Genomic DNA, 10,132 nt, shown 5'->3' on the forward strand with positions numbered 1-10,132 from the left:
ACATGAACCAATTTGGTTTCTGAGGCTTCCAACCATAGTTTTAAATATCGGCCGATACGATTCGTATCGGCCGGTTCATACCGGTATTTGAGAGTTTCGGTTCGGATATAGGCCGGTATAACGGGGAGACTGAAATTCGCAGGTGAACTGGCCGATTCCCGATACGTATCGGTATGTAACCGATTTGTGGACCGGTTCTGCCAAAAAAAAAAAAACACAGAGCTTCTCAACTCCTTCCACTTTTCACAGCTTTTTCCCTAAAATTTTGGATCTCACTAGCATTCATATAGTGGGAGCTCTTCATATGGTAGTAATCCTACGGTCAGAGAACCATCAACACATGGGTATTCACAACAACAATCCGATACTAGCGGCACCACCAATAATTTTGAGCACTGTAATTTCAACAACTTCTACGGATATCTATTTGGAGCTGTTGGGCAAAATAGTCATGGTGATGATCAATTTAATGAGGAATATGAAGATCCTCCGGTACCTCCACGCCATTCATTTTGGCATTGAAGTTGTATTAGCAAAATTATTTATGACTTAAAAGCTATGAGCTTGAAACTAGTTGTGGCTAGCGATTATGTAATGTAAAACCTCTATGGTGTGTTTATTTTAATGTCTTCATCTTATTTTTGCTATTTATGTCAATTATATCGAAACTCATAATGTTGCATTTTTCTCATATTTGTAAAATCTTATTGACTTGCAGGTTTTGATAAATTATCGGATATTTCACATGAACAGAATGAGCAATAACATGTCTTAAATTAATTAAAATGTGATAATTTAAGCAAATGTTGGGGGCAAAAGCCACAAAAGTATATTTTTCAAGTTTTATATATGTTGCTGATGATTTTTAAAAATTCACGACAGCGACACCCAATTCCCGTGACGTATCACCGATATGTTCCGATACCGATATACCACGACCGATACCACGACGGCGACCGATACCGCGATTTAAAACTATGCTTCCAACCCGTGAAAAACCAATATTGAGCTGGATTTGAACCGCTGATTCCCCATTCCTGTGCAGCTGCGATGATAAGGTTACGAATGCTATCCCGATTGATAGTAATTTTGTCGAAGACTCTGCGATTTCTGTTAAGCCAAATGCACCAGCACGCAAAAGGAAATATGGTCGCCCAAGTATTGGATAGAGAGAACTTAGAAGAAGATTGACAGTTTGCTTTGACCCGATGAAGAGTATCAGATGCAAAAAAATCCTGCATATCCCTTGGTATCATACCATGAATATCCCACACGGACAATCTCTCAAAACGTAAGAGTGCAAGTTGTCAATCAAACACGGGCACATCCCCATTACACATTGCTGCGAAAGCTGAATGAGATGTAAAGCCTCCGAAAGTGGGATGCTTCCACATCAGATGGTGACCCTCTGTTTGTACCATAATTAAGACTTCCATTTTTACCCGTCGATCAGGCGACACGTGGCAAGGGTAAATATGGGCAAGTAGAAGAATAGAATGGACTCACCTTAATAATTTAGAATGGAAGTAAATCGATGGTGAAACTATAAAAAGTCTTGTCCGTCGATTGGCCTACACGTGGCGTATTCCTATGGCCTTTTGGTCCGTCGATCAGGTGACAGGTGTCAAAAGGAATTAGATCCCATGATTCCACGATTAAAGAGAATGTTAACCGCAATTAACAAAACAATTTTCCCAACGTGGGCATGATCGGCAGTTAGAGAAGTTTCTTCAGCAGAATTCGAGGGAGTTTTCAACTGCTACTTTGGGGGGAAGATTTGAATTCAAATGTAGGGAGGCCTATTTAAGAACAAGTTAGTAGCAGTTTCAGGGACACACAAACAACGCAAATCAGGCCTTTATCTTTTCTTTTCTAGGAGTAGAGTTAACTTGTAATTGCTCACTCAATCATCTCGATTGATTGTTCTTCTACTTTGAGGGTTAATAAAGTCTATTTTGTTAATCTTCTTCCACACTTCATCCACTTTATTATTTGTTTCCAAAGAAGTCCTGAAATACGGCAAGGAACCAAACTCCCACATTCCAACAAGCTTACGATACAATTTCCCGTCGATTGGAAAGAAAACAAGAATTTTGGTAACAATTTTGGCGCTAGAAGGAGGGCTCATTACTAATTTGGAAGTGAGCAATGGCACCGAAGACTAGGAATCAATTGCAAACAGATGGTAACAATGACAACAATTATGCCAATACTAATGGTGGAAGTGATGCAAATGGAATCAATGCTGTGAATCCGGACCAGAGGAGTCCAGAAGGGGGCCAACCAAATGGCCTAGAGATCGAATCATGTGACTTGATCCAAAAATTTGCAAGAGTTTTAAATGATCCAGAAAGTGAGGTAGCCAAAACTTTGATGGCTATGTTTAAGGCATAGGTGGCACAAAATCAACCAACAGTGGAAGTCCCAGTTAACGTAAACGTTAACCCTGGACAGACCAGTGGATATGCCAACCGTAGTACTGAAGTACCTTCTACGCAGGTATTTGATAATCCAACTTTTGAAACTATTTTTACTGGTATGAATAGGGTTCCAAATAATATTAGCAATGGTCAAAATCAGAGCTTTTATCAAAGTATACCAACTACTGTCCCTATGGGAATAGAGAATGGAAATATTGGAAATAATGCCCATGGAGGGCAAAATATTTATGCAAATATTTTTAGGAATGATAACAGGAACATTCCAAGTATTGCTAATGGTGATCCAAATCTTTATGGGTACGATCCACCAAACATAAGAAGACAAGATTATCCATATGGGTATGATATTAGACCTGAAACCCTTGTTCCTCCAAATCAAACCGGAAGAATACAGGAGCCTTATTTAAGGGCTCAACTCACGAATATTATGCAAGATATGTATGGTCCTGGATTACGTTGAATTGAAAAACCTATGTTTAGAAAACCGTATCCAAACTGGGTTGATAATGTGCCTTTTCCAAGGCATTATAGAATTCCAAATTTAGTTCTTTTCAATGGAGAGGAAAATCAGTCAACTATAGAGCATGTTGGGAGATTTTGCCTGCAAATAAGTGAAGCAGATTTGGACGAGGCTCTAAAATTAAAGTTGTTTCCTCATTCTCTTACCAGAACTGCTTTTTCTTGGTTTATTAATTTGCCTCCAAATTCTGTTCATTCTTGGAGAGAAATGGAAGAACAGTTCCATACTCAATTCTTTAGGCATGCACCAGAAATTTCAGTAGCAGACTTGGCTAAAATCAAACAAAAGCCTTCAGAGTCTGTTGGACAATATATGAACAGGTTCAAAAAGATTAGGAATCAGTGTCATTTTTACATCCTCGAGTCTGAAATAGTGAAGATAGCCCAAGAAGGGCTTGATTATGATTTTAAGAAACATTTTACTGGAACTGAATTCAGAGATTTATTTGATTTTACTTCCAAAGCCATAGGATATGAGGCTATTCTTATGGAAGGGGAGTACAGGAAAAGTAAATCACTTGGTACATATTACCAAGATATAGAAGGAGACGTAGAGATTGATGTTGCCCAAGTGATTGGAAAAGCACCAATTGTTTGTGACACCTTAACAAAGGCTGAGAAGCCTGTGAATATGCCTTCATCTCATCCAAACAGGAGAAATCAAGCAAATTTTAGACAATACTCATTTGATTTGTCCAAAGCTGATCAACTATTTGATGAACTAATTAATCAAAAGTTCTTAACTTTATCACCAGGGCATATGATTCCTCTTGAAAAGGATAGAAAGGGAAAAGATTACTGTAAGTGGCATAATTCTTTTCGACACAATACTAACAATTGTGTTACATTTCAAAATTGTGTGCAGAACCTGATCCAGAAGGGCCTGTTACAGTATGCTAAGGGAAATAAAGAAGTGATGGGTATTGATATTGATCCTTTTCCCTTGGTGGAAGTCAATATGGTGACTGCCAGATTGAAGAAAGGGAAAATGGCATCTCAAATTGAAAGAAGGATTCAAGAAACAGAAGAAATTATGGAAGGAGAAGAGGAAGTTCAAGTGAAGCAGAAATTTGAGAATTACTTTTGTTTGAGATGTGATGAGGAGATTAAGAAAGGGGAAGAGATTATTGCAGAAAAAGAGTACAATGGTACCTATGCTAAAGGTTCCATTAGATTCAATACTATGGGAAGTAGTGATTTGCAGATTTATGTAGGACCAAAGTTGATTTTTAAAGGTGAAGACCCTGGAATTTTTATACCTTTTGAATCACTCAAATGGTATGGGGAAGATGATGAACCATTCCTATTTAAAGGATATCCTGTGATTCCAGCACTACCTGGGAAGCCAGATGCAAGCCTAATATATCCACTTTCATTTATGAATGGAAGGGGAAGAGGTTTTTACCCAAGGGGTGTAAGATTAAGGGGAAGAATGCCTTTTGTCAGAGGTGGATATCAAGGAAGGATGGTAATTTCGCCAAATATTGAGCATCATGGATGGGATACAGTGAGACATCCTAAATTCCCAAATGTTAGGGAATTCGTACCCGTTACCAACACTCAGAAAAGGAGGTTACAAAGGAAGATTTCAAAAAGAGAAAGAAGAGACCAGCAAATAACGATGGATTCAACACAGTGGCCAGAAATGAAGGCCAGAACAGTTCTAAATCAGGCAGCCCCTATGGTTTGGACTAGGGAGTCCACTATGCCAGTTTCAACAGTGCCTAAACAAAAGGCAAAGGAAGTAGAAAAACCTGGGGGGCAAATAATCAAACCAACCATTACCCAAAGGCTTGGGGGGCAAAGCTCAAGTTCTTCTCCTGTTCTATCGATTAAGGAACAAAAGGCGGAATTCAAGAAGAGCTTAAAGAAGAAGATGGAAGAATTTTAACAAGTATTGTTAGAAGATGATGAAGATGATGATCTTTTGTCAGTTAATAGTTCAGATATGATGAAAGAAGATTTCAAAGGTGACAAGAATGAAGTAGACTCTCAAAAGTCTACCACTTTTGGCCAAGCACTGGATACAATCCAATTCGGGTCAGTTTCCCCTACTAGAGTTCATTGCAATATGATTTTAGTTTTGCCAAAAACTTTTCAGGCAAAACCTAACACGAGTTTAGAAGGGGATGTTGAAGACAAAACAGATGCTATAGTGAAAATAAAGGAGCAAAAAGAAGACTTAAAAAAGAAGTCCATTCAAATTGAGAAAGACATAAAAGGAAAAGATGTGGTTGTCTTGAGGACTCCTGAAAATGCCTTGGTCAGGCATTTAAAGCCATTATATATTATGGTTCACATCAATGGGCAGCCTATTAATAAGGTTTTGATTGATAATGGAGCTATAGTAAACATCTTGCCTTCAAAAATGATGAAAATTTTGAACAAAAATGAGTCAGACCTGATCCCAACAGAAGTGACAGTTGGAAATTTTGCAAGAGGATGTTCACCTGCTAAAGGTGTGATTTCTTTGCAATTTCAAATTGGAAACAGAAAGATGAACACTACTTTCTTTGTTATTGATTCTTCATCCAATTATAATGCCTTGTTAGGCAGAGATTGGATTCATATAAACGGGTGTGTTCCTTCTTCTTTACATCAGGCATTAATATTTCTGAAACAAGGAGAGGATAAAGATGTCGACGGAATGAAAATTTTCTGGCCAGACAAACATCCATTTAAAGCAGATACCAACAACGTGGAAGCAGGTCTATATGATGAAGACTTATGGCCAATCAAGTTTGAAGGTTCAGAAGTGAAATCGATAGGGATAAGCCTTACTGAAAGCCAGTTCCTTAAATACATTACAGATGGTTTTAAGGAGATAAGCGGAGATTTTGTTAGACCTAACATGATACTAAGGTCTAGTGGTTCTAAATCAAAGGTTTCCCATGATCAGTGACAATCTGAGCCATGTAAATGAAGAGTTAGCTACTTTAAAAGCTACTTTTAAGAGATTATTTTCTTTCATTGTATCTAGGAAATTAGAGACTGATGAGCCTATTTCTTGTAATTGGGCAGACTGTGTAGTTGATGATAGTCTTTTGACTGTTAAGGAATTGACTATGGAAGATCTTGAAGCGGCTCCTGCTAAACTTGATGATTATAAAGCTGAAGTAAAAGATCCATTAGAGGATTTTAATGTAGGAACAGAGGAAAATCCTAGAGTTCTTCATGTATGTGCTGCTTTACCCGATGAAATGAAGGATCGTTTGAAGTACTTGTTGTCTGAATTCAAAGATTGTTTTGCTTGGGATTATCCTGATATGCCTGGTTTGAACAGATCACTGGTTGAACACAAAATTCCTATTAAAGAGGACTTTGTTCCATATCAACAAATTCCAAGATAGATGACACCTGAAGTTCAAAAAGAAGTAAAAAAAGAAATGGAACGATTATTTATGGCCAAATTTATTAGGCCTGTTAAATATGTTGAATGGATTTCAAATATTGTTCCTGTAATTAAGAAAAATGGTAAGGTAAGAATATGCATCGATTTTAGAAATTTAAATACAGCATCACCAAAAGATGAGTATCACATGCCTGTTGTAGACCATTTAGTGGATGCGACTGCAGGCCGTCGATTTCTTTCTTTTACGGATGGTTATTATGGATATAACCAAATATTTATTGCAGAAGAAGATCGATACACACAAAACTGCATTTAGATGTCCAGGATATATTGGATTGTTTGAATGGATTGTTATGGCATTTGGATTAAAGAATGCAGGAGCGACTTATCAGAGAACAATGAATGTGATTTTTCATGACCTAATTGGAAATTTTATGGAAGTTTACATTGATGACATAGTAGTAAAATCACATACATTTGATGAGCATGTAGACTACTTAAGGCAAGTCTTGATGAGAATGAGACAATACAAGTTGAAAATGAATGCAATGAAATGCGCTTTTGGAGTTACTGCTGGAAATTTCTTGGGATTTCTGGTTCATAAGAAAGGGATTGAGGTTGATAAAGATAAGGCTAAAACTATGATAGAAGCACAACCTCCAACAAATAAACAAGAACTCCAACAGTTTTTAGGACAGGTAAATTTTCTCAGGAGATTTATCTCCAATTTATCTGGAAAAACTCTTGCTTTTTCCACACTTTTGAAGTTAAAATCTCAGAAAGATTTTAAATGGGAAAAAGAACATCAGAAGGCCTTTGAGTTTTTGAAGCAATCATTGGTAAGGCCTTTTGTTTTGATGCCACCAATAATTGGAAAACCTCTAAAATTATATATCTCAGCAGAACACCAATCGATTGGTTGTCTTTTGGCTCAAGATAATGAAAATGGTCATGAACAAATCATTTATTATCTTAGTCGGAGATTAAATGAATGTGAGATAAAATATAAGCCTATTGAAAAGCTATGCTTAACATTATACTTTTCTGCCATCAAGCTAAGATGTTACATGTTACCGTCAACGGTACATGTAATTGCACAGACAGATATCATTAAATAGATCTTAACAAGGCCTTTATTAAGAGGCAAACGAGAAAAATGGTTGTTATCTCTGATAGAATATGATTTACAGTACGTGCCTCAAAAGGCAGTAAAAGGGCAAGCTTTAGCTGACTTTATAGCTAACCATCCTAACATGTTAATGGAAAAGGATGAATTTGAGATACATATGATTGAAATGAAACCATGGAAATTGTCATTCGATGGTTCTAAAACTGACAGAGGGGTTGGAGCAGGCGTAGTTTTTACATCTCCAAAAGGGGAATTTTTACAGTTTTCTTTTCAGTTAGATGAAAGCAGGATTTTGACCAACAATCAAGCTGAGTATGAAGCTTTGATTATCGGTTTAGAGATTGCAAAAGAATTGAATATTAGGTATTTAAATGTTACGGGGGACTCACAATTGGTGATTCGACAGATAACAGGGGAATATAAGTGCAATCACCCTTTATTAGAGTTACAACTGCAGAAAGTTAAAATTCTTGTAGCATATTTTGATGAAGTGCATTTGCAACATGTCTATAGATTGGAGAATAGTGATGCTAATCAGATGGCACAAATTGCTTCTGGAATTAGGATCCCAGAAGGACAGAATGAAAAATTAATAAAAGTCCAGAAGAGATTCTTGTCTTTCTCTATTGAAAGAGATAGCAATGATTTTGAAGTTATGGAAATAAGCTTGGTTGATGATTGGAGAGTTCCAATAAGGAAATTCCTAGAGAATCCGAAGGAGAAAACAGACAGAAATATAAAGCAAAGGGCCATTAATTATGTTATAATGGGCAATGATTTGTTTAGAAAATCTTCAGATGAAGTATTATTGCTGTGTATTGATAAATCCCAAACAATGACGGTTATGGGAGAAGTTCATGAGGGAACTTGCGGTTCTCATCAGTTTGGAGAGAAAATGAAATGGTTACTTAAAAGATATGGCTATTATTGGCCAACAATAAGGAAAGATTGTATCTCTTATGCTAAGGGATGTCAAAAATGTCAACAATGTGGACCCATTCAAAGGGTTCCAGCTTTTCCTTTACAATTGATTGTTAAACCGTGGCCTTTCAGGGGGTGGGCAATTGATATGATTGGAGAAATAATTCCTCACTCTTCTCAACAACATGAGTATGTAATGGTAGCTACGGATTATTTTACGAAATGGACAGAAGCCATCCCATTGAAGAGTGTGGCACAGAAACAGGTAATTGATTTCATTGAAGAGTATAGTTTCTGTCGATTTGGTATTCCTGAAACAATTACGGTTGACCAAGCATCCGTGTTCAATGGTCACAAAGTAATGACTTATGTTAATTCATATGGAGTAAAAATCTTAAATTCTTCTCCCTATTATGCCCAAGCAAATGGGTAAGTGGAATCTACTAATAAAATTATCAAGAATACTCTATCTAAAATGATAACTGACAATCCAAGGGAATGGCATAATTTACTGCCAAGAGTGTTATGGGCTTATAGGACTTCAAAAAGGGAAAGCACAAGAGCTACACCATATGAGTTAGTATATGGCCAAGCTGCAGTATTACCCGTTGAAGTTAATATTACATCTCACAGAGTTGCTTGGCATTATGGCCCAAATAATGTGGATTTCGAGGAAGCAATGTATCAAGAATTAGATGGGCTGGAAGAATCCAGAATAGATGCTTTAAATAATATACAAGCACAAAAGAAAAATCTAGAGAGAGTTTATAATAAAAGAGTACATGAAAAATCATTTGCAGAAGGTGATTTGGTTTGGAAGGCAATTTTGCCTTTAGATAAGAAAAAGAAAAGATATTTCGGTAAATGGTCTCCAAATTGGGAGGGACCATTTCGAGTATTAAAAGTACTAAGAGGTGGTGCTTATCAGTTAGAATCTATTCTTGGACATGTTCATGAAAGAACAATCAATGGAAAATATTTAAAGGCATATTTTCCATCTCCTTGGGAGTTAATCGACGAATGAAAGCATTAATCGACGGACAGATAATTCATACCTAAACAGATCATCGGTGAAAGCCTATAAACTTAGGCTAACTTTTCATTCCAGATAAGATAAGTTACATTTCCTGCTTACAAAAGGAAGTAAACGTAACATTTCCTATTTAGAAAGGAAACAGAACATAGATAAAATCCAAGTAAAGCCTATAAATTTAGGCATTGATGAGCTCAACAGGGTTACCATCAGCATCAATTCGAATGATTTCGAAATAATGTGGGAAACTCCAAGTAACAAAAACGTGAAATTTGTCCCAAGCATAGGTTAGGAATGCATGTTCTTTGTCTCTAGCCATTGCCTCTGCATCCATTTTTATCTTCTTATCTACTAATGGCCTCATGGCCATTACACTCTTTTCAGCTTGAGCCAAAAGGTGGGCTCTCTTGTGGTTTTTCTTCCGAAGCCAATTTTGATGTTTCTTGAACAGAGTTGTTGAGGAGTTTGGTGGTAGCTCCCAGTTGGAGTGATTTAGGTCTAACACTTTGTTATAAAGTTTAACCACTTTTTCATGTTAAACTTCATAATCAACCCAAAAGGGATCATAGTAAGCAGCAGTGCTGGTCTTCATCCAAAGCCTTATAAGAGGCAGTGCAGATTTAAACCCATGAAGGTGGGTAGTAATGAGGCTACTCTCATAAAATTGGAGGGTTTCACATGCCCACAAGAAGTTCAAATATGGGACATGTTCTTCCAGAATGCGAATATCCAGAAAG

The 10,132-nt window shown here is 36.9% G+C and overlaps 1 protein-coding gene across 1 annotated transcript; it reads left to right on the forward strand.

Annotated features, from left to right (window-relative positions):
* The first annotated feature begins 6,310 nt into the window (after positions 1-6,310).
* On the forward strand, positions 6,311-9,886 carry LOC131326938 (uncharacterized). The gene is made up of 6 exons (XM_058359859.1): positions 6,311-6,439; positions 6,537-7,010; positions 7,080-7,151; positions 7,503-8,791; positions 8,900-9,043; positions 9,847-9,886. Exons 1-6 carry the CDS (start codon positions 6,311-6,313, stop codon positions 9,884-9,886), a joined length of 2,148 nt encoding a protein of 715 aa, XP_058215842.1.
* Positions 9,887-10,132: the final 246 nt, after the last annotated feature.

This window comes from Rhododendron vialii, chromosome 1a (assembly GCF_030253575.1).
Source record: "Rhododendron vialii isolate Sample 1 chromosome 1a, ASM3025357v1".
NCBI lineage: Eukaryota > Viridiplantae > Streptophyta > Magnoliopsida > Ericales > Ericaceae > Rhododendron > Rhododendron vialii.